The sequence below is a fragment of the Hemibagrus wyckioides genome, linkage group LG18 (genome assembly GCF_019097595.1).
Source record: "Hemibagrus wyckioides isolate EC202008001 linkage group LG18, SWU_Hwy_1.0, whole genome shotgun sequence".
Taxonomy (NCBI): domain Eukaryota; kingdom Metazoa; phylum Chordata; class Actinopteri; order Siluriformes; family Bagridae; genus Hemibagrus; species Hemibagrus wyckioides.
In genome coordinates this window covers 15,833,843-15,859,430 of record NC_080727.1, presented here as the reverse complement: position 1 = coordinate 15,859,430, position 25,588 = coordinate 15,833,843, and the positions used below count along the sequence as shown (strand labels likewise).

Sequence of the window (25,588 nt, the reverse complement as noted above, 5' to 3'; positions counted from 1 at the left end):
TTGTTACCAGTCTCTCTATCCCTGCTGCTGAATAGCACCCCCATAGCATGATGCAGCCACCACTATGTTTCACTGTAGGGACGGTATTACGCAGGTGATATACAGTGCCTGTTTTTTGGCAAGACATAGTGCTTGCTCTTCTGTCCAAAGAGTTACATTTTTGTCTCATTAGTCCAGAGAATCTTTTTCCACATGTTGCCAGAGTCCTTTATTCAACAGTGGCTTCAGTCTTGGCACTCTGCCATGAAGGTTTGATTTATGGAGTGCTGCAGAGATGGTTATCCTTCCAACAGGTTCTCTCAACTATGAACAGGACCTTTGGGGCTCTTTTAGAGTGACTGCTAGGTTCTTTCTTTCCACTCTGATCAATGCTCTTCTTTCTTTGTATGTCAGTGTGCTCTTTCTGATATTATTTCAATAGTAAGCTCATTCACAGGACCTATACACATATACAGATGAACATTATAAACCTTAGGTTTTGTGTAAGGAGATGTTTATTTATTATTTTTGGAAGTACTCTCCAGTATCAGTGGGGTGTAACAATAAGGTAAAGCTGTAACCATACCAATTTCACACATAGGGAAATTTTCAGGACAGATGAGTTTATTTCTAGTTAAGAGTGGGTGCATTTTTTTGTTTTGTTTATTAACTTCCCAAAAAAAGAACAGCTAATGAAATGCATGCTCGGTTAAGTTAAGGTCTGGTGATTGACTTGGCCAATCTAATACCACTGATGAAGTCCCCTGATGTAGTCATTGTGTTTTGGGTCATTGTCCTGCTGCATGATGAAGTTCCTCCCAATTATATGTATTTCTCTGTAAATTGGACAAAATGTTTCTATAGACTTCGGAATTTATTTTTTGGGAAAGATTCTGTTCCAGAAGCAGCCATTCAACAGCCGTAACAATAACTGTGCTTCAGAAATCACTATTGATCCTGGTAATGCCTGGTAATGATACTTTAAGACAGCATTAATGAGGAATGAGGAAATGAAAACTCATTGAAAGTATTAAGAATTAAACACACAAAGCAGAGTAGCAGTTGAATAAGAAACCTTTATAAAAAATATTTCAGTAGGATTTTTAGATTGAAAGCTGCTCAAAAATTGGGTCTAAATAGAAAAACTGATTTCTTTCTTTTTTTCCCCTAAGAATATGATGCTGTCCTTGGGAATATATAATAATAATAATAATAATAATAATAATAATAATAATAATACATCAATTTTTTATACCCACTTTATTCCTAATTAGGGTCACAGGGATCTGCTGGAGCCTATCCCAGCACACATTGGGCGAAAGGCAGGGGTACACCCTGGACAGGTCACCAGTCCATCACAGGGCCACATAGAGAGACAACCGCACACACTCACTCCTATGGGCAATTTAAAATGACCAATCAACCTAATGTACATGTTTTTGGGACTATGGGAGGAAACCAGAGTACCCCCATGCAGGCACAGGGAGAACATGCAAACTCCACACAGAAAGGCCCCTGCCTGTTCAAACCCGGGACTCGAACCCAGGACCTTCTTGCTGTGAGGCAACAGTGCTGCCCTAATAACAATAATAATAATAATATTTTTTATTAATATTAATATTAATATTAATATTAATATTAATATTAATATTAATATTAATATTAATAATAATAATAATAATAATAATAATAATAATAATAATGTGTGTTGACATATGTATGTTTAACATGAAGACGTAAAAAAAAGAACCCATATTCTTTGCTCGGGTAAAAGTGCAGTTACTGATCTAAATAAATTCTCTGTTTGAAAAAGTTGAAGTACAGCTTCAGATTGTCCGTTCAAGTTAAAGTAGAAAAGCACAAATCCTTAAATGTATTTAAATATAAATAGTAAATACACAACAACAAGCAGATTAGATGCAGTAGTCATTGATTCGTATTGGGGATTTCTTCCATCACGATCCTCATTTCCCATTCAGCTGAAGCCTCTCTCTACTTATCATCCAGGGCTTGTTCTTTGGGCTGAAAATAGGCCACACGTACAGACGCACTCCCTCACTCTTTCTCCCTTTTCCTCTCTTTGTCTCCACTCCTCCCTGCTTCTCTCGCTCTATTCCTGTCTCTCTGACTCTCACCATCTCACAGGCAGAGTAACTCATCAGTGTGGCTGAAAAAATGTGTGCGTGTATAGACTGCAAAGTGAACACGCATTGAGTTTATGTCCCGGTGTCACGACGTGACCATTCAGATGATGTTGTAATTATAAGTTCTTTTACTTCCTGTCTGTTTCTGCATAGGTTCTTGTCCTTTGCCAACATGTTGAAATTTAGATAAGATTGGTAAATCTTGCTTAATAACCAAGACAGAATCTGAATATTGACATTAGCAATTTAATAGCATGTCTTTCATAGACTGTGATCGCTGCCATTGAACAGAAATGGCAGCGGGAAAAGTTGAAAACTAGCACAGTGTAGAATTTCAGTAGCACCACAGACATAAACGGTATAGTATTGCAAATCAAAAGTGCCACATAATGTCAATTAAGATAAAGTTTTGGCCTTTTCAGAACACATTTTCTTTTTCGTCCTCTCTCTTCTTTCATTTGTCATTGAGTTACTTGCATATTTTTGGGTCATTGTCTGTATCATTGTCTGTATCTTAATATAAACTTTATTTTTCTTGGGCTTTCCAACCACCTGCTTTTGTATTTATTACAATCACAACATGAAAGACTCTCCCTTCTCCATCTACCTACTGTGTCTCCAGACTGCTGATATTTTTTTTCTTCTTTTTTTGTGATAAAGTATTTATAATAAAAATTTAACCGGTTTCAGTCTAAATTCACTGCCCAGTTGAAGAGCCGGTATTCTGAATACAGGACATAAATGGAATGCTTATGAAAGAGCTCTAAATCTTCCAGAGATAATCTGCTATTCTGTTGTACTATCAGATTACCAAACCAATCTTGCATTATAGGGCATTATAAAACAAAATCACCAGCTTCTGCTCCACTCCATAACTCTACAGTCTTTACATGAAGTGTAATCTTTACTGCAGCCTGTCTTTCAGGAAGGTGTGGCCTGTGATCACCAATTCTTTTTGAACAGAACCAACTCCTCTGTCTTCCTGAGGTTCAAAGTAAGATGGTTCATGTCATATCATTCTACAAACACTTTATGTCTCGGAATAGTTATAGGACAGACAGTGGAATCATCGGAAAATCGTATCACCTAATTACTGGAGTAAATACTCAGTCATGAGAACATGGGAGAACATGCACTGAGATACCACCGTCCTGAGGGTTCTGCACATTGAAATCCATTTATTAACATTGGTGCTTCCCCCAAAAAAAACCCCGTCCCAAAAAAAAACAAAAAAACAATAGTACTGTTTGGTAATTAAGCAATGAAGCAAAGATTTTGATCAGGCAGTGTGATTGAACTGATAATTGAACAAATAATAAACACGCACATGATGTGGAGTTCTATAAAAACGTACAGGATTTAACAGCATTCCATCATTCCTTCAGCGATTGTGATCACTTTGAGTCCTGAGTCACAGTCAATACGTATCCTGATTGACAATACGCCCCTCACCATGCTTTATAGTTTTTGTTATGCTGGTGGTATTGTATGCTTTTCCTTTTACCCTCCATATAGAGCAATGGATTTTTTGGGGGGCCAAAATGTGCAAGAGAAACTGGACTTTTTCGAACCTGACAAATGCAGGTATTATTTTCAGCGGCATCCTTCCATTAATTATTTAGCGGCACAGAGAATTTAGAAACATTTAAAGGTTTCTTGTGGAATTCTTGAGGAACTTTGTGCTGTTACTCTTGGGGTCTATAATTCTTCTTCTAAGGCTCTCTGAAACCTGTAACTTGTGTTTAGTGTTATATCTAACTGACTGGACTAACTAATTATCCAGTTTCCCAAGAGGTTAATCTAAATGTTATATTCATTACTTTAAGTGTTTGTCTCTAATTGTATCTTAAAATGAAGATCAAATCACGTTTAATCCTATTAGTGTTGACTTGAGAGTGTATCGGTGAGCAGGGCGCAGGATATGGCGTGCAAGATGCCATGAATTGCAATGTGTACCTGTGAAGCAAGTGTGTGCCAGTGTGTACCAGTGAAGCAAGCATGCAGAGAAGATGTCTCCTGAGAGAGCACTTCAGTTCTCTGAGCACTGAGCACTGAGACATATGCACTTCGTTCCCACTGCTCATCAGCTTCCACACCACTGCTTCCCAGACTTTTTGGGCAAACGACCTCAAATTGACATTTCCATTTTTCTATGACAGCAAGTTTTAGTCGGTTTGGTTTTGTGTCATTAATTAGTCATGCTTGTAATTCCACGTTCAATATTTTGGCAAATGATCTGTCTGTTTTCTGTTTCTACACTGAGTGAGAGTCATTCACTGTTGTCGAGGAACTAGCAGAGGTAGTAGATTTAGCAGAATGGAGAAATGTCTAAAATAGCAGACATGCTCCATATTTAACATTTACATTTACAGCATTTGGCAGATGTATCCAAAGTGACATATGGAAGAAATATATTTCTGGGTTAGTTTACTGGCTAAGGGAATAAGAGCACCATTTATTTAAAAACACAGCTCAGAAAGTTAGTACATCATAAATTACTACAACACGCACTAAATTAGTATAACATGAGATGGGATTGATTTTTATTAATTGATTAGCAGTTTATTAATAATGCAGTTTCTTCACAGTAATATTTCAAAATAGTATAACATCAAAATCCTTCTTTATAATTAGCGATGGAATAGAAATAAATTATCAGACAATTTCAATTAGTATAATCTAGGGGTGTCCAATCTTATCCACAAGCAGTCAGTGTGGGGGCCTTCCAGATAAGACTGGACACCCTTGATATAAACAAATAAATTATTTTATGGCAGCAAGATTAGTTGGACATCGTTGGGTTTCTGTTTGTAGAGTATCTGTGTTTGAAGAGGGAAAGGGGAGTGGAGTGATCCCCCTGCTGGGCAAACAATGCACATCTTTCCAAAATTACATACACTATATTGCCAAAAGTATTCACTCACCCATCCAAATAATCAGAATCAGGTGTTCCAATCACTTCCATGGCCACAGGTGTATAAAATCAAGCACCTAGGCATGCAGACTGTTTTTACAAACATTTGTGAAAGAATGGGTCGCTCTCAGGAGCTCAGTGAATTCCAGCGTGGAACTGTGATAGGATGCCACCTGTGCAACAAATCCAGTCGTGAAATTTCCTTGCTCCTAAATATTCCACAGTCAACTGTCAGCTGTATTATAAGAACGTGGAAGTGTTTGGGAACGACAGCAACTCAGCCACGAAGTGGTAGGCCACGTAAACTGATGGAGCGGGGTCAGCAGATGCTGAGGCGCATAGTGCGAAGAGGTCGCCAACTTTCTGCAGAGTCAATCGCTACAGACCTCCAAACTTCATGTGGCCTTCAGATTAGCTCAAGAACAGTGCGCAGAGAGCTTCATGGAATGGGTTTCCATGGCCGAGCAGCTGCATCCAAGCCATACATCACCAAGTGCAATGCAAAGCGTCGGATGCAGTGGTGTAAAGCACGCCGCCACTGGACTCTAGAGCAGTGGAAACATTCTCTGGAGTGACGAATCGCGCTTCTCCATCTGGCAATCTGATGGACGAGTCTGGGTTTGGCGGTTGCCAGAAGAATGGTACCTGTCTGACTGCATTGTGCCAAGTGTAAAGTTTGGTGGAGGGGGGATTATGGTGTGGGGTTGTTTTTCAGGAGCTGGGCTTGGCCCCTTAGTTCCAGTGAAAGGAACTCTGAATGCTTCAGCATACCAAGACATTTTGGACAATTCCATGCTCCCAACTTTGTGGGAACAGTTTGGAGCTGGCCCCTTCCTCTTCCAACATGACTGTGCACCAGTGCACAAAGCAAGGTCCATAAAGACATGGATGACAGAGTCTGGTGTGGATGAACTTGACTGGCCTGCACAGAGTCCTGACCTCAACCCGATAGAACACCTTTGGGATGAATTAGAGCGGAGACTGAGAGCCAGGCCTTCTCGTCCAACATCAGTGTGTGACCTCACAAATGCGCTTCTGGAAGAATGGTCAAAAATTCCCATAAACACACTCCTAAACCTTGTGGACAGCCTTCCCAGAAGAGTTGAAGCTGTTATAGCTGCAAAGGGTGGACCGACGTCATATTGAACCCTATGGATTAGGAATGGGATGTCACTTAAGTTCATATGCGAGTCAAGACAGGTGAGCGAATACTTTTGGCAATATAGTGTACAACAGACAGGACAAAAACTTTTTTTGATAGCAACCACAATAAAATAAAATTTAGTATGATCTAGTATGATAAGTGAAGAAATATTTGAAAAACTGAAGAACTGGAAATCCTGGAAAAAAATGGAAATGAGTCTTGCCACTGTAGAATTTGACATCCTAAAAACTCAATGTTGAACAGGGTCACCTTGCAATCAGACAGAAATTGCATTTTTGCCCGCTGGTAAAAAGATTTAAAAGAGATTTTGAGTTCCTCTGATGATAAATGAAGTGACCTGGTGTGAGGTCAAAACCCATACTTTGGTTCACTACTCTACACTTTGTTCACTGACTTTTTTAGTGACCACACAATAATACTGTTAGCGCTCTGCTACTGCTATTCTCGATTATAGACACTGTTTAAATGCCATAAAATCTTAAACATAACACTCAGAATGCTATAAGCACATGGAAGCAATCACCACACTGTCATGAGAAAAGTAAGTTTAACCTCCTAAAATTCTGTTATTTTATTTATTTATTTATTTATCAGGCCATAAGTAATAATTGTGCAGTTCTCACCAGCTTCTATAACAAACAAATAATCTCAGGTTACAACAAAAACCCAACAGATTTCCTCTAAAAATACAGGAACCAGGTGGGAAAATATGTTGACCCATTTGTACTTCTGCAATGATTAAGATGTCAGATGAAATGCAAAAGATTTAAAAAGTGTGCCTACCTGTTTAACAGCAGAACCTTTGGCAGGTTGGTGTTCTGAAATACTCAGATGTGTATCTACATCATGTCAAAAAGAAAGCACATGACCTCAGAGAAGCAACTGCTTCTGCTCATTAATCTGGGAATGGTTATAAAGCCATCTCCAAAGAAATCTGAAATTCACTACACTACAGTGAGAAGGCAATCTTTCCAGGAGTGGCCCTCCCAGCAAGTTCAGTCCAAGATCAGATCATTTAATGTGTAGAGATATTAAGAAAAACCCAGGGGCTGACATTAAGTGACTTACAGGCCCCTGCAAGCACTATACAAATGAAATGTTTATGTTTATGAGAGCACAAACTGAAAAAAGACTAGGGAAAAATCCCTGCTTTACCAAAAGAATATGGCAGAAAAATTGGATCTGAGCTAAACAATATCCTTTGGGCTAATGAGAGCAAGGTGGAAACATTATGCAAAGCACCATGTTTGGCAAAAAAACCACACAGAGAGCATATCACCACAAATACCTCATACAAACTGTCAAGCATGGTGTGGAGGGGTGATCATTTTCTATTGAGACACTCCAATGAACTCTACAAATGGGAGAACATCTGTTCAGCAGTCTTAATTGCCTAAGCTGGGCCAAAATTGGGTCATGCAACCGGACAGTGATCTCTAGAACATTAGTAAATCAACATCTCAATGGCTTAAGAAGATAAAAATGGTGATAAAAAGGTGCTGGAATAGCCAAGACACAGTCCAGACCTCAATCCCACTGAGATACTGTAGCTGGATCTAAAGAGAGCTGGGAATAAATGATTTCCTTCAATCATCAAGGAAATGTTGTGAAGTAGAGTGCAACAATATTTTGTCCAAAATGATTTGACTCCTACAGAACATGTTTACCTTTTATTGTTACTATTGCTAAAGGTGGTTCTTCATGTTACTGCATTATAGGATGTCCTTATTTTTTTCCCCACCTGCTTCCTGAATGCTGGTTTACTTTTTGAGAACACAATGAATGCATATTGAAATCTGTGAGCTTGCTGGTTTCTTTATAGAAGTTGGAGAGGATCACACGATTGTTATTTATGTCCTGATGAATGAAACCATAGAATTGAAGGAGGGTTTACTTTCATTTTCCCTATGAGTGTATGCAGATCTAACAAGATGTTTTACTGGTTGCTCATTTTAGCATCAGCAACAGCACTGACTCCCAAAAACAAACTCATACTAATACTAATAAAAAAAAAGAAGGTTTTATGCATCCACATGTATAATTTATTGGTGCATATCAATGTGTGCACAGACCCGTACTGCAAAAAATAAAGGAGTAAACAGCATGTCAGGGTTTTTAATGAAGTGGTGTGGACAGAGAGAGAGAGAAAAAAAGAGCATAAGAGAGACGTATTGTGGTTGGACAGAGATAGCAGAGCTTGTCAGAGTGCTGTCGGCTGCGTCCGTTCCTCCTTCCCACTTTAGCCGTTGCAGTGTTTGCTCTCCTGCTACACACCATAAGTTCTGGAGGAGTTCTCAGCCTGGCACACGTCTCACTTTCCATTTCTGTGCACTGGACAGCGAGGACAGGCGAAGTGGCTGGCTGGCTGGTGGATAAAGCTAAAAAAAAGTGCATGTTAAGACAGACTAGAGAAGCTAGTCTGTACGAGCTGCACAGCCCACAAGCGATTACAGCTCTGAGTGAAATGGTGCATGAATACAATTTCATTCGCTCACGACCACACGCTGAGAGGAGAAACTCAGTGTACCCATGAGCACCCAGTGCTCAATATCACTGGGCAAACCAGCAAGTCTTTAAATGATTTTCTAGAACAATCTACATTCCTGTGTGTCTGTCTCTGTGTGTGTTTTAAAGGTGGATGTGTCTAAAGCAGCCGACTAAATGGTAAAGGTTTCTCAGAGCCGAGAGACACTGATAGAAATAAATAAGACGTGTCAATTTTTATCTGTTAGAGGCTAACCTCTTTCCCCTGCCTCTGAGACATCATCTTCACCTCACACAAACTCACTATAAGAGCCACATACAGATTTTTCATGCTGTCAAAAAACACTCTCTTGATCCTCATGGCAGCCTTTAAACTATAACTCCTCACACAGCATTTATACTTGTTTTTTACGAAAACATCTGAAACTGATCACTGTGAATATGTTCATGTGTGAATTCAGAAAACAAACACAAGAAAGGAATTCAATCTGGATAACTTGTTAATAAAAACAAAGGAGAGTGGGCTGTCCTGTTCTAGTAAATGAATCAGTACTTTGATTATTATTATTGAATAACACATCCTCAAATGTTTTGTTCCTCTAATTCCACAGCAATTTATTAGTGATTACAAATGCATTGTTAAAAGATAGAATTTTGCATAATGTCTGCAATACAAGTTCCTGTTTATCACTTATGTTATAGCAGCTACAACCATTTATTCCCTGTTTTGTTATTACTGTTACAAAGCACTGACTGAATACTGTTACAGAGCACCTACACTGGAGACGCCTTCCATAAACGCTAAATAAACTGCCTCAGAAAATCTCATATAGTTTTGATCATATATTTTTACATATAGTTTCCATCCAGACAAGACTCTCTGAATAATCCGAACATTAGAATAAGTGCTTTAATACAGTATAATCCTGACATTTGCAGCTGCCCTGATGTCAGAGAAAATGAAATAGAAAATTAAAAATATATGAATCAACAAGCTATGGTATAATGCATAACAGATAATGCACTAAGTTAAACACAACAAATACGAAAGTATATCATAGATAAAAAAAATAAGCCTAAGAGCCTCAGAAGGAGCAATCTGGTGTTAAAAATGACAAAACATGCACAAGAGGCTAGAGGCCAATTCAAATGACAGGGATGTCACTACTGTTTTATTACAGCTTGTGCATTTATGGAAGCTTCTTCTTGCCAAAAAAAGCATAAAATAACTGCTAGGACAGCTGACTGAGTACACAGAGCAGTATGAGCAAGCATGGACACTAAAAATGAGTGCAAGATGACACAAACTGTGCCTTCAGAGGACAGGGGAAGGCGATGGGAGAGTGCAGGAAGCATGTCGAAGTGCTAACTTGGAACGTTATTTGTAGGAAGATGCTTCAGGAGGTTTTGCACAAGTCTGCTTTGCTTTTATTGCTGGAATTAAACCTGAAATATGTTAAGATCACTGTCGTTTCATGTCGTCTGTCATGTCTATATCACGGTGTTACATACTACCACAACATTTTTATGGAAATAAGTAAACGAGCAAGGTATCGGACCGATCCAGCCTCGCAAATATTTCACATTTAATTAAAAGTAACGGCGTACACCAATATTCTCACAGTGTAACTTTAATACTTTCCACCTCAGCCATTATGGTGCTATGCAAATAAGAGTCCCAAATCCCTGCCTAATTAAGCTGTTGTCACACAGCACTAAAGCATCCAATCAGATCTCACCATCGCCAACTTTCTAATTATCCAACACCTGTTTTTTGTGCCTGCTGGTTCCTACACCATACTGTCACATACTGTCACTCTGCAGCCAGCAGACTCCTTTTTCTTGCCATGTGTTTATTATTAAGTGTGTAATCGCCTGGTGTTTCATCCTGCCAGCGGAGAAGAGTAGTAAAAGATATGTGTGATGACTCAGATATACAGTTTACATGATGCTAACCTCGAGGTCATAAAATTCCATTACATGGTAGCTAGCTATATTAGATTCGAATCGCAGCAAACTTAAAAAGCAAAAATTTTTCTTTTCAAAGATGCCTTAAAAAAAATAATGTGAAACATTTCCAAAAAATAAAGTTTTCAAATTGAACCAAAAAATACACAGAGTACACAAAGAAAACTTAACAAAAATCCCAATTATTTTCAGGTACATTTTGTGCAGTTTTATTGGGAAATAAGCTCAGGGATTTTACTGAGCATTTGGGGAAAATCTGTCACAGATTTGTTTAAGATCAGCCTTCATTATCATTTGTTTTTGTCTTGACAAGAGGTCTGCTATGTAATATGTTGCTTTCTTTCCTGATATCCAAACATTTTTCTGTAACTTTTTTCATGTTTTTGTTGGTAAAGTTTTGGCTGGAAGTCTAAAACGTTCTTGTACTGGCAAATATAGCCATATAAGAAATATCCACTAGAAAATGTGTACTAAAAATAGGTCCTGTAAGTGTTCCAGCTCTTAACATGTGTCTGGATTCCTCTAGAAAATCAATCTTTTAGTTGCATGTGCAGCCACTGATGTACCATCTGTTGCATTATTTTCTCCCGCCTCTGCCTAATGCCTCCTTTAGTGTTCCAAAAACATGGAAATCACTCAGAGTACATGGGGTGTGTGTTTTTGTGCTGCGACAAGTCACCAGGGCACTAAGGTGCAGGCCGTATTTGACCTGGTTGCGTGAGGATGTTGCTGATGACTCAAATTAGAGTCTAATTCTCTAATTGATGTCCCACTTTTTAAAACTTCAAGATAAGATTTCAAGATAAGATTTCATCCCTTAAGGAAGAAATCACACAGATGTCTCATGTGACTAATAACCTGATGCAATAATGTCAAATTTTCCCTGGTGGTTTGAGACACATGCAAGGCATGTGCAAGTGCTTTTAATTTTTGCTTTTAATTCGTTTATTTTCACAGATTTTTTTTTTATACATCATTTCTTTTTCTTCTTTTTATTTATTTTTTTAATGTTTTTTTTGTTTTACACAATTAATTTCCAGGTTTTTTTTTTTTTTTTTTTTTTTTACACATGATTAAATTTTCCGTGTCATTTTTTTTTTTACACATGATGAATTTATTTTCATGTATCAGATATCTCTAATTTAATTTCAGATGTGATTTTTCTTACATGATTCACATGATTTTTTTCTTTTTCCAGAAGAAGAACCAGTGGCTTTAGTGAGCATATTTATTCACATGTGAAATGTTGAATAAGGGTGTAAGATGTGGAAATAAGTTTTCACATGCTTTTCACACATCTGAATTGATACTGTCATATCTGACATTTCTGTGCTAGCTAGCTCAATCATTAGCCTTGTTTCCAGCAAAGAGGTTGCCTAGCAACAGTGTTCTCATGACTTTAAACACTTAAAGCAAAAGAAACAAATTCTCAAGTCCCTTATTGAATGCACCACTGAAGCATTTGTACTGCACACTCAGGTCACATTCTGAGGTTTCGTTGCACTACTGTCTTACAATAGTGTGTGTGTGTGTGTGTGTTTAATGTTACAGAGTCACAGTAAACAGAGGTTTATTGTTCAACACAGTGAGACCCAGTGATACTCAGCTATGGGGCATCACCTTGGATGCAGGAAGACCAGGTGAGACCCAGACTGTGCTTGTGACCTGCCAGAGGAAGAGCAGCATCACTGCCAAAAGGCAAGACTCTAGTTTACTATCATCTGTTTTCCCTGTTTTCATTTAACACTTTCCCCCCAAAGTGACTTAAAATCTGCTGCTAAACTTTTAAATCTATTTTTTCGTCAAATTATACATGACAGTCACACAAAAAAGGAAAAATGAATGTTTTTAAGTAAAGAATTGAGAGAAAAGTTATCTTTTCTCCAGACTCAATCCTTTCCTTTTTTTCTGTATTTATGCCAGGTTTGTCTTGTCCAGGTTGCTGTTTTATGATTAGTCACTCTCTGGTCATAGGGCAGCTTAAAAGACTCACACTGTGATCTTGATCCATTTCTCAACGGCTGCTTGATGCCTATTTTGCAGCATTTGCCCCAAACAGAGCCGTACTATGACCATTGGTTGTACCACATGACCTCATATATATGCAGTCTACAGAAGAAAAAGGGTGTGAGTGAATTTTTAAAAAATGACCCCAGCTTATAGTGAGGAAGAAGAAACTCAATCTAAACAAATGTTCTGTATTATTTACTGAATATCAAAATCCAAAACACATCCAAGATCCAAACGATGACTGACTTGTACTGCCATTAATTTGTTATGCTTATTTTGCTCATCCTGCCAACGACTGTTTATAAGATTCACTGGATCATTTAGACTTATTTAGATTATAGTGTGCAATTAACAGCATTACAGCATTACTATAAATACTGAATACTGATCACTGAGAGCATCACAGGATCTCGTTCTTATGACTCTTCAGAAATGCGAGTCAGATCCGAGCGTTCCCCGAAATGAGCCGTCTATATAAGTCAACTTGTTTATTCTCTAATTGGCGTGACAGATAAAGATGAATCGTTCAGGAAATTAAACAGTAAATTAAAACTCTGTTTTAGATAGCTAATCAAATTAATTTCCACAGTGACATTGGCAGTTCATTATTAAAAATATTTTTCATCACTAGAGAGAGAATGTTTTTCTGAGTTCGTAATAAAGTGCTCTGTGGTAACACATCCACATGAGCCCACATGATTTTGTTAAAGGTTTGTAAGAGAATCTACAGAGTGAATAGAGCTGGCACTTCATTTCAGCAGTGAAATGAGTCTGAATTTACACCCTAATGATGACTGACTCTGTAACGGTGGATGAGGTTTCACTAGTGACTCTGTAGGCAGCAGAGAGCATTCCATCCTGCAGCTCCAGGGGAAAAAGTGAGATCTTTTTCCATGATTTTAAGACGCTGCCATAAGAGTCTTCTTCTCCAGTTGTTTGAACTGAGTAATAGACTGTAAAATAGAGTAAAATGATCATAATAAAAGAAAAATGCCCCACTCTTCTGTTTGCCGAGGCTTGTTAATGCGTGTCATTGGAGCAGCTGTTGGCGAAACCTGTTCTCTCCATGACAGCCCAGAGAGTGGGCTCTAAATGAAGACTAACTGCTGGGGATAAATAAGTTAAGTTCTATATAACTGTTTCAAGCTAGCTTTTTATTAAGTGTTATAAATAACATAACATCTTAATTAGAGAAAACAGTGCTTCATGGCAGCACTGAATATGGCTGCATGTGTACTAGAATTTGGAATGATACAGAGAGAATTAGCATGCCCTTTGCGCAAGGATGACACAAAAATCATGACTATGGTAATACAATAAAAGCCTGGCTCCTTAGAGGACATCGCTCCTTCCTCTGGCTTCACACTTGATGTCACTCTTCCCTCTGACTCTGTCTTGGGCTCTGCTTCTTGGCAGGCTCACTGGCTCTCATTCTCCGTCTTGGAAGTCTGCCTTGGATGTTATAGTACTCCAAATATGGCACAGAACTGCAATACCCATCATCCCTAGCACATCACATGACCAAGCCACATGCCTCATTAATCACTTGCACCTTTTTTACCTTATTATTCTTACCTTTTCTCACCTAATGAACTGAACTGAGGGCATGAAGCCTTTATTATAGCCACACATGCATTATAGCACAGTGGAATTCTTTTCTTCAGCTGAGGAAGTTGGGATCAGAGCACAGGGGCAGCTGTGATACAGTGCCCCTGGAGCAGAGAGGGTTAAGGGCCTTGCTCAGTTGCCCAACAGGGGAGATTGGTGGTTCCTGGGGCTTGAACCCTTAAGAGCCTTAACCACTTGAGCCACCACTGCCCGTAATGCTGTCACTATTTGCGTTCTGGATTCTGTGTATCATTATTTAGCTTCTTGTGGTTATATACCACTTAGTCCTCATTGCGTTCATGCTATTGGCACGTGGGGCTAGTTCTGGTTTGTATTGTTTCATGATCATCATCTGTGTTATCATGTGCTTCACCTTATTAAACACTAATCAGCATTTGCATCCGTTTCCGCTACCTATTCCTGATAGAGGGAAATTAGATTCAATTAAATGATACTTAGAATTATTGTAATTTGGATTTAATGCATAGTTTTGTCTTAACACATTGCTGCAATTCTTCCTACAATAATAACTGAATTAGGACTCTCTTGAACCTTCCTCCCTGCACATCATTTGAACACTGGTTACTTATCACATCGTTACATACCTTGTTCAGTCATTGGCACCATCTACCCATCAACCCCTGCACCATCCTCCCTCCTGTTCCCCCACCTCACAGCATGACCCACTTCTCTCTAATCGTCCCTGATACATCTGTGCATTTACCCGGGGTCATTTAGCATTAGATTAAAGCCAAGATCTCACATCTTAACCTGATATTAACCACCGAACAGGAAAGCTGAGAGGATTCCTCATAATACATGATGGGATGAAAAAAAGATGAAAAATACACCGTAATAAACTAATGAACAGCAGAATACTTCACTTCATCAATTACCTGACATGTAGAGTGCAGAATTGGACGTGCTGTTATATTGGGATAAATTACAACACATTGGTGTAATTGATGCATTGGTGTAAACTTGTATCACACATGTTGTTAGTTGCGTCAGTATTTACAAGTTGGTGTAAAATTTGACAAATATTGGCGAGCGATATCACAATATCTAATCTAATCTGAGCTATAGCTGATGAATGTTAAAATGCTATTGTTAATTGGTGTGTGTGTGTGTGTGAGAGAGAGAGAGAGAGTTTTTCATTTGTGTTCTGAGATTATGAAATAAATAATTTAGTGTAAAATATTAGTGAATTAATTTTTTTTGCTCAAAATTTAAATATGCATAACTTAGAACAGAACTGACCAAATAGACTAACAAAATAATAATTATATTATAAATATTATATTATTATTCACAATAATATTCACGAAAAAATGCTTATAATAAAGATAAATCCTTATAATTTAAATTATACAAAAACAGGCTTTTCTCCTCACACTGTACTTGAAAAATTAAAATAAATGGAAAAATAAATAAACACAAAAAAATTGAAATCCTGCATGTTCTCCCCGTGCTTGGTGGGTTTCCTCCAGGTGCTCTGGTTTCCTCCCACAGTCCAAAGACATGCTTCTAGGCTGATTGGAGTCTCTAAATTGCCCGTAGTGTGTGAGTGAACGAGTGTGTGTGTGTGTGTGTGCCCTGCGATGGGTTGGCACTCCGTCCAGGGTGTATCCTGCCTTGATGCCCGACGATGCCTGAGATAGGCACAGGCTCCCTGTGACCCGATGATGGATTGGATAAGTGGTACAGACAATGAAAAAAAAAAATAAAAAATGAAAATCCTTTATGTTTATGTTTGATTAACTGAAGGAGCTAAAACTTTTTACAAAGAGTTACAATTATGAAAGAAATATCTGTAAATAAACAAATAATAAATTAATAATGAATGCAATAAATATTTAGAAATATATTGAAATTTGATTTCTAAAATGTAAAATGGATGTGTGTGTGTGTGTTCATAGGATATTTTATAGACAGTGTTGCTTTAAATATTGTAATATTTTTGCCTTGTCTTCCAGATGTATGCTATGTCCACATCTGACCAATTATACGTGCTCATATGTGATTTAGTCTCCGTTTGCAGTTATAATGCCCTCCACTCTTCTGGGAAGGCTTTCCACTAGATGTTGTAGCATGGCTGTGGGGTTTTGTGTTCATTCAAACACAAGAGCATTAGTGAGATCAGGCACTGATGTAAAGTGAGGAGGTCTGGTCCGTAGTCTGTGTTCCAGTTCATCCCAATGGGGTTGAGGTCAGAGCTCTGTGGAGGACACTCCAGGTCTTCTACTCCAACCTTCGCAAACCACGTCTTCATGGAGCTAGCTTTGTGTAAAGGGAAATTGTGGAAGAGTTTTAGGCCTTTTAGTTCCAGGAAATGGTGAATTATGCTGCAGCATACAAAGACATTCAATCCTGTGAGCTGTGTGACACTAATATACAAAATCAATAATATCTTTCTACTATAGTTTTTGTCTTTTAAAAAATATAATGTAACAGTATATCTCTATGAGTCAAATAATGCTGTAAACAGTAATCATGACTGTAGTGCATGAACATCAGGGCTTGTTATAATAGTGTTATTGTTGTCTGAAGTTTGTCCTGATTTGTCTGCTTTTCATTATTTGTGCTATGCCTCTCTATTGATTCACTCTCATTATCTTTCTCTATACACATAATTTAAACTCTTCAGTTTCTTTGAGTTATTGTGTGGGTTTGTGCTGTAGGAATCTAGGCCACATTGATTATGATGACGATGTTGACGGTGTTTGGTTCTCAGGGGTCTACTTGAGGTCCTGCAGCTGGACTTTGACGCACGTGAGCAGGGTGACCCGGCACAGATCCAGACAATCACGTGGCGTCTGGAACGGCCTGGAAATCCGATCCGGGATGAGGGAACGATGAGGATTTACATGCTGCAGAGAGACTATGTGGGCATTGCACCACTCATTATGGTGAGCTCTGTGTGTGTGTGTGTGTGTATGAAAAGAGACGAGAGTATGTATAGGTTTTGTCCTATAAACTTCATCTATGTATCTTTACTGTATTGCAATATGTGCAAAGTGGAAATTTGTACTTGAAATGTAACTGCAATAAAACACATAGATTTTTTTTTTTCATTTTGAACTTCTGAAAAGATGCCTGGAGCTATAAAAGTACAATAACCCACATCAATGATTCATAGCTCTCAGTGAAGCATGCATTTGTATCTGTATCTCTGTGTGTGTGTGTGTGTGTGTGTGCGTCCATGTGTGTGCACTGTGAAACTCACTGTATTTGATCTGCCTATGTCTGTGCTGGTCAGATTATTCTATAATTAAACAGACTAGACTAAAACTTTTGTTGCTGAAGACTAGCGATCGTGCAGCTCAGCTCTGTTTTTCTCAGAAACAGCATGAAATCTTTAAATTACGCTGTGCATCTGGCATGTGGCATGTGGAGGTAGCTGATGGACATCTGGCAGATCAAGGAGTTAAATGTAGGCTTGAGCCTAATCCGCTCGTGCCGCACTACCCATGCCTGAACCGCTATAACTAGTGTTTCATGTTCATGTAACATTTACACCACAGTGTACATGCCTGAAAACAAAACTGTCTTTAATGTAGCAATATATTTGACATTTCTTACATCTGAATTATGAATTACAATTTTTTTTAAGTAGCGGATAATGGAAACCTGCAGGAAGCTGACGGAAACCATTAAGCCATTGTCTATTATATGACGGAAACCATTACAGATTTTAATGCTTTGAGATGTTTTGTATATAATTTTTAAGCAGCACTGATTAAGAAGTTACACTATAAAATTAGACTATATGGCCAAAAGTATGTAGATACATTATCATTAAACATCTCTTTCCAAACCCATGGGTGGAAATTAATATTAAGGTGGTCCCCCTTTCCTGCTTTTATAAACTGCACTCCTGGGAAGGTTTTCCACTACATTTTGAAGAATTGCTGTAGGGCCATAACATTCTAGACAACTGTGTACTTATAACTTTGTGGCAACAGTCTCAATTTTCATAGAGACCTTTTTTCATAATGTATAGCTGATAAAAAAAAAAGGATAAGGAGAAGAGATTTGACAGAAATAGGAGGCTTTGACCAAATCTGGAAAGTGGGGCACATGGAACAGGTGTAGAATAAATGACAAAAATGGCAAATAGGAACCTGCAACAGGATAAGAAAAGGGATGAAGAAAAGGAAACAGAGAAAACATGTGATGTTGATTACTCCAATTTTTCAGTGATTCAGTGAATTTTTCACATATAAAAGGAAGTCCAGCTGAGCGGGCAGGGTCAGAGTGGTGGTTATGGGTCTATGGGTCAGGGCAGCAATGTGACATCCCTTTAAACATGCTTATGGCTTCAGGCTCCTAATTCTATTCATTTGTGAAGCATTTCTAACAACAGACATGGTCACAAAGCAGCTTTACAGTAACATTACCTATCGACAGGAAGTTAACATTAACCTGGTTCAGCTAGGCTAAACAACAGTGGCATGACTTCGATGTCACCACCACTAAGCTTCTGAAACTCTTTTAATCATAATTTAAAACATGTTCCCTGATAAATAAAAAAAAAATAATGATAATGATCCACTGTGTTTTTCTGTGTGGCTGAATCTGAATAAATGAAAAGTTTGAGTTGGAACAGTTTGCAAACAGCATGAATATAAACACTGTGAGGCTTGTAGTAGAGTTTTCCTGTTTGTAGTGATAATGCATTATGTCCCTGACGACCTCTGTAGTTCCATTCAGCCGTCTTTTTCAAGACACAGAAAAAAGCTTAAAAAAGTCACAAGTGGTGTATTACTGGTGTATATTATGTAGTAGAATAAAACGGGGAAAAATCTCGACCTTGTCGCTGCTAAAGCAATTTGCATGTGTAGAAATGTGTGCTGAACATATATTTGCAACTAATCTAGTATAGTAATACTCTATATACTATGTCAAAAATGTCATGTTTAACTAGACTGGAGAGGAACAGCTAAACCGAATAGCCGAATTGGTTAATACTAAACCAATAAATGACCTTCCTCTGACTAAGGAGGGATTTTCCTTGCTAAACTGCATGCTTCCTTTGGCCAAGCAGAGACTTTTCTGACCAGTCAGGGGCTTCCGCTTATCCAGCAAGGGCTTCCTTTAATTTCATTTATCCTTATTACAGTTAAATGATGTATAGATCCTTTTAATAACATGCTTATCCACTCCTCCACCCTACATACGACTTTGCACTGTTATTAATCTGTTGTTAATACACATTCATTTATGTGTCCATTTCTGCCCAGAACTCGGACATCCTCAATACAGCGGTGCTGAACGGTAAGATGGTGTCTGTGCCAGTGAAGGTGTTGGGAGTGGAGACAGACGGCTCCGTCAGTGACATTACTAACTCGACTTGCTGCTCATCCGCAGACGAAGACACTCTTAAGGTCCTACATCACTGCTGCCCACTGCTCTCGCAATTACACTCTCCACCACGCGCCACTTGTTACTGGCCAAACACTCACACTCAGTGACATCTCCATTACACCTGGCAGCTCAGAGAACACAGAGAGCAGGATAAGTGACAAGACCTGCTGCTGCCCGGCTGCTTTTTACAGATTAGAGAGCTGAAAAACTTACGCCATTCCTGAGAGAGAGAGAGAGAGAGAGACTGACACAATGTGTGTAGCTGAGCTTTATCACCCCCAGAATACACGCTCACTGTCTTTTGTGCATTTATTACCAAGAGCTGAGACCTTTATCCAGTTATTATTGGATCATTCTCCTGAGCCGCTCTTTAGCTGAGGGTTTAAAGTGATTTACAGGGTCAGGGCTAAAGATGAATCTATTCTTCACCCTCACAGATCAATTCAGCTCCAATGACGAAACAAAAAAACACAGAGTCAGTAATAGAGGTCAACCGACCAGGGATGATAACTCGACTGTACTATTAAAACACACACCCCGCTGTCCAGTAGGAAGCGAGTGATGATTTTTTAACAAGTATTTTGACTGGAGAGACAGAGTGCGCTGACTTGTTTGAGAATTTGACATTCCCTGAAGCATGGAGCTGAGACTGCGAGCTAACTGCACTCATACATTTCCTAAATGAGACTCTGCGGCTATAAAGAGCTATTCTCACACTATTACAGCACCTTTCACTGATACATTAGCATAAAACTGTCGCACTCTTTGTTGGCTGTGATGAGTTTCAGGCTACATTTTTGGCTACGCCTTTATTAGTGTAATTTCAGAATATTAACCCAATTTACCCACAGCTTAAAAGCATCATAGTCGGTTTAATGATGCAAATTTCAGCGTCTTAGTATCATTTTTTAAAATCCTTTTTCCTACCTCTGAAGACATGCTCAGAGAAATAAATTGTAGCTGAGACACTTTGAATATATGAAGCTTTGCTTTACACTGAAGCTGCAATAATGATGTAATATCTTATGCAAAGGGATTTTCATATTACCCTTGAATGACATTTGTAAATAAACACTTCAAAGTAAAATTAATAATTATTAATCGTAAATAAAAACAAAGTTGAGGCCAAAGTTTCACACACATCTAGGCTAAAGACATTCAAACACATTTAATGTTGCATTTCCTTATTGAGTCAATTTGTCTATCGACTTCATTCCCATTTTCAAATAATAGCTCAGATCAGATTTATTTCTGCTTTTATTTACTATATCATATTTTCAATATTTAATTGCTTGAACTCTAATCAAGCATTTGGGCTAGCTTTTAACACACTTCACACAACACTTTGCTGGAATTTTTGCTCATTCCTCCTGACAAAGCTGCTGTAAGTCAGTCAGCTTTTGTTCTCAGACACACTTTTTCAGTCCAGTCCACAGATTTTATACAGGATTCCGGTCAGGGCTTTGTGATATCAAGTCCAAAGCTTTCACTTTGTTGTTCTTGTTACAGCATTGGAGGTATGCTTAGGGTCATTGTCAAGATCCGCCAACTTTCATCTTCCTGGTTGATGTCTTGTGGTTTTGCTTCAGTATTTCCAGATAATCCTCCTTCCTCATGATGGCATCAATCCCCTTTCACAAATCCACAACATGATGCTGCCACCCCTATTCAGTTGGGATGTCTGATTAAAAGCCTGAGTCCTTTTCCTCTATACGTAGCGTTGTGCTGAAAATTCAATTTTTGTTTTGTCTGACCAGAGAACATTATGAGGACCTTGTAAAAAAAAACATGCTAATTAATTTTTTCTTTCTGTAATTCACACACACACACACACACACACAGGTGTCTGAGAGGTGCGATTATGTGTACGTAAACGGGAAGGAGACGAGAGGAAGGGTGAGGATGATGCTGAACTTCACATACAGCTACCTGAGCACCCAGCTGGAGGTGAGTGTGTGGATGCCCCGCCTCCCACTTCAGATCGACATGGCCGACCCCGAGCTTAACCAAATTAAGGCATGGAGGATCCCTGTTTCCACAGACAACCAGAGGTTAGACAACACTCAGACCAAACGTTTCCCAATACTGACGTACAATCTCAGACTCGTTAGATAACTGCAGTCATTCCATGTTGTGTGTTTTACCCTCAAGTGTGTTTTCAGTTTCCTATAATAAAGCTCTCATTAGGATCTGAGAGTGAGTTAATAAGTTGCACCCTGATTTAGCTTTCCTTTAGTTCCTTTAATTTAATCATTATGCAATACCATTTTGTTTGGTTTGTGGCTATAATAGTGATTAATATAAGAAAGCTATAATAAAAGACACAAAACTGCAGGGGCTCAAAAACTTTTGATTGGCAGGGTGTATTTAAGTTCTTAATTCAAATAATGCAAATTTAATTAATTTGCTGTCATGCTAAATTATTCAGAGACACATACAGATTTTCACTGCTCAAAATGACAACCATGTGTCAGTAAAAAGTTTTAAAGATATTCATATTGAACCCTTTTAATCTCATCTTTTTGACTTCATTATTATTGTTATTATGGCATAAAGTTATAAGACTTTCTGACATAAAGTCAGTGTTTTATAAATCATTATTCCTTACAAAATTTAAGCACTTGATTAAAGGATTTCATTTTTAATGGCAGCCCAACAGAGATTAACACAAACTTCAAAAAAGAATGAAAAATTGGGAGAAAAAATAGAGTGTGTAGAGCAGAAGGTATGCAGGAAAAGTTAATCATATTTAATTTTAATTAATTCTCTTTCCGTATTTTTAAGACCGAGTTTGGACAGTGAAGAGGATAATGAGAAGAAGGTCAGAGGCTGTGTGGTGCAGTATCAGCACAGCCCAATCCAAGTACTCACAGCCTTCACTGCGGAGGTGTCAGATTCGAGCACGTCCTCTCACTTCCTGGGTCCTGAGTGGATGTTGGATGTGACTCAGCTGGTCCGGTACTCTCTGAAGGTTGGAGACCCAAGCATTGCTCAGCTGCACAGAAAAACTGTCCTCAGAGGCAGAGCTCCTGGAGTTACCACTGTCCAGGTCCAACACTCACTAATTTGCCTCATTTATTCATTTACTTTGTGGTACATCACTGAAATAAAGCTTAATTAAACTATATTAAATATATTGGATACTGGATACTGGAACATTATCATTTCTATAGTAATAGCTAATTCTCAGGGAGTCTCTAATGTCAGTAATTAGTAACAGACACATTTACTTATTTGGCTGCTGCTTTTAAATAAAAGCAACAATTGATACACCTGTTGTAAATTAACCAAAGACCAGTAGAAGAGCGATCACAGAGACTTGGAAGTATGTTTGCAGGAATCTTTTATTGAAGATTAGAACACACTCAGAAGTGCTGTGGTCATCAAGATCTCCACAGACAGACAAGAAACCTCTGGTATTTATACAGACTTTGGTAGGCTGTCCTTCAGGTTGTGTTAAAGCAGACCCCTCATTTCCCGCACCACCTATTAGAGACTATGTTTACCTCTGCGACCCATTTGGTTGCAAGAAAGAATGTTTACGACCTTTCCCGAACAGGTTAGTGATCCTTCCTCTGCGAGAACACAAGAAAATTTGTTTCCCACACACCATACCACCAATCTAAAGGTTAAGGGTCTTGATTAATGACTCAGTTTGCTGGTGCTGGGATTTGAACACAGCCTTCTGATAATATGTTTGTATTTCCATTTACTCAGGTCATGTCCCCCCTGTCAGACACAGTCCTGGGTGAGCGGATGGTGAAAGTGCTGGATGATAAAGTGAGCATCACAGATCTCAGTGTGCAGCTGATGTCAGACCTCTCTCTGTCACTTCAGCCCAGCAACAGGGTCATCGCAGCCATGGTCACCACTCAGGACACCATGCACAACCCCAAACAGGTCATCATCAAGTGGCAGAGAAATAGGCTGCTGTTTTTCTTTCTGCATATTAAACAGAACTTTGGGAATGCAGTAATATTCACAGATTAATTAAAGCTATTATACAACACGTTTACTGCATTTGATTTGATTTGTTCCTGCAGATGACAGCCAGTTTAACATCTGTGCATTTTCATTTGCTCAACTCAATCAATATTGGGCTATTAGCTCTCAGAGAGGGGCAGCATCCACACTTCCCCTGGCTATGCATAATATAGGGCAGTGGGTGGTGATGGTTATTCACCACCGGTGGCGGTTATTGTTCAACCAGCAGATGTACAGTAGGTGTTGACTTGATATCTTGTTACTCTGATTACTCTTCTTGCGGTCCCCTGGAGCTAAGATGGATTTTGGTGTACATACAATTTGACCCTGGGTTAAGTGGAGCTCAGTTCTGACATCCAGGCTCAGCTAATTAGTAAACAGTCAACATGTTCAAAGAGTAACTCTCTTCAAACATAAAAATCAAATGAAACTTAACATTGTCCAGAAGCTTGTAGTATTGGTTCATCTGTGTTGTATTGCAGGAGGCAGTGGTTGCATGTTGGCTGCACTTCAGCGACGGCTCTCAGGCTCATCTTGACTTGTTTGATCCCAGCAGCTACAAGCTTACAGTCTTCTCACTGGATAACAGGGTGGTATCTGTAAGAAAAGTCCCAGGTCCTGTCATGGTGGCCGAGTCAGAGGGATGGGGCATGCTGATCAGAGCTGAGCTTGCCATCTGTGAAGCCTGTCAGAAGTCCAGACGCAAGAGCAAGCTCGTTGTTGGTGCTGGCAACGTGACAATCAAATTCCTTCCATTTGAGAATAGAAGGACTGAAGGCAAATTGATCCTGACCCCCTTTCAAGGTCTCCTCAGGAGGGACATAACCACTGACATACAAGAGAGCACCACAAGAGATATCTCTGCAATGTCAGCCAAGTCCAGGCTGCAAGAGGCAATAGGAGGGGCTCTCTCCACCATCAGGGTGATCAGCAGCATCAAGGATTTGACCGCTACAAATGCTGAAACTGAAAATGCTCTTGCTACTGTCAATCCAGCTAAAATTTTGACTACCTCAGACTTACCACTTCAACCCGAACAGGAAGTGCCTATACAGGAAGGAGATTTAGTGTGGACATTTGGCATCTTTACACACATTGAGATCTGCATCTACATGTTCCTAGGTCTCTCCTGCTTGGCAATTATTATCTTCCTGATTAACTGTAGCACTCAGAATGCAAGGTTGCGTGGTAGGAAATCACCCGTGCAGTGCCAAGGCCCCGATCAGCACACACATCACTGGGTGCGCCTGGGCATGGATGCAGAACAATCCAGTGCCATGCCAATTGCAACCTCAGTCAACCACCAGGAAAAGGTGCCAAGTACAGCAGGGGAAAGCCCAAATCCTGCTATGGAGAACCCCACAGAAAGGACTGCAACCCTGGGTAGAAAATGTAACACTCTGCCTCTTAGAACCAATCCTGTGGCACTCAAATCAGCTGGTCCACTTGCAAAACCAACAAGGAACGAACCATTGCACTCCCCAACCAGCAAGAGGAACCAGGTCCAGTTCACAACCTTCACCACTCTCGACATCAAGCACTTGGCAGCACTCAAGAAAAATTGGTTGGACTTTAGCTGGACCAACCAAGGAGTAAATCCAGCAACTAATCAAGGAGAGCTGGCCAGTTTGAACATGGCATCCAGTCGAAGTGTAGAGCCTGATGGTCTTTCTGAAATTCCATGGCCAGTGGTAAAACCAGTGGTACAGGGAAAATGAACATATATAGAGTATGTGTTTGCATATATTTCTCCTTATTTTAAAACTTAAAACTTTTTATTTAAGACTTATTTTAAAGATTCAAAGAATTGTGTGGCATAAATTAAATGTCCTCATTTCCCCTTTGTAAATTAACCAAATCAAATTTCATCTACAAATGTTGCTTCTTAAGCTTTGCATTATAGCTTAAATGCCAGTGTAGCTAAAACTCTACCTATTATTCTGCTATTATATGACATTGTTGCAC

The 25,588-nt window shown here is 39.0% G+C and overlaps 1 protein-coding gene and 1 non-coding gene across 2 annotated transcripts in view; both read left to right on the top strand.

The window, feature by feature from the left end:
- si:dkey-1d7.3 (transmembrane protein 132D) overlaps nt 1–25,341 on the top strand; it is a 35,721-nt gene extending 10,380 nt beyond the window's left edge. Inside the window, exons 3-9 of the mRNA XM_058415666.1 lie at nt 12,206–12,352; nt 17,007–17,181; nt 19,516–19,659; nt 21,482–21,690; nt 22,424–22,688; nt 23,357–23,539; nt 24,106–25,341. Coding sequence (XP_058271649.1) covers nt 12,206–12,352; nt 17,007–17,181; nt 19,516–19,659; nt 21,482–21,690; nt 22,424–22,688; nt 23,357–23,539; nt 24,106–25,341 — 2,359 coding nt within the window. The remainder of the gene's footprint in view (nt 1–12,205; nt 12,353–17,006; nt 17,182–19,515; nt 19,660–21,481; nt 21,691–22,423; nt 22,689–23,356; nt 23,540–24,105) is intronic.
- Nucleotides 13,874–13,985, top strand: LOC131369656 (U6 spliceosomal RNA). The gene has a single exon (XR_009207302.1). It is a non-coding gene; the product is annotated as a U6 spliceosomal RNA (small nuclear RNA).
- Nucleotides 25,342–25,588: the final 247 nt, after the last annotated feature.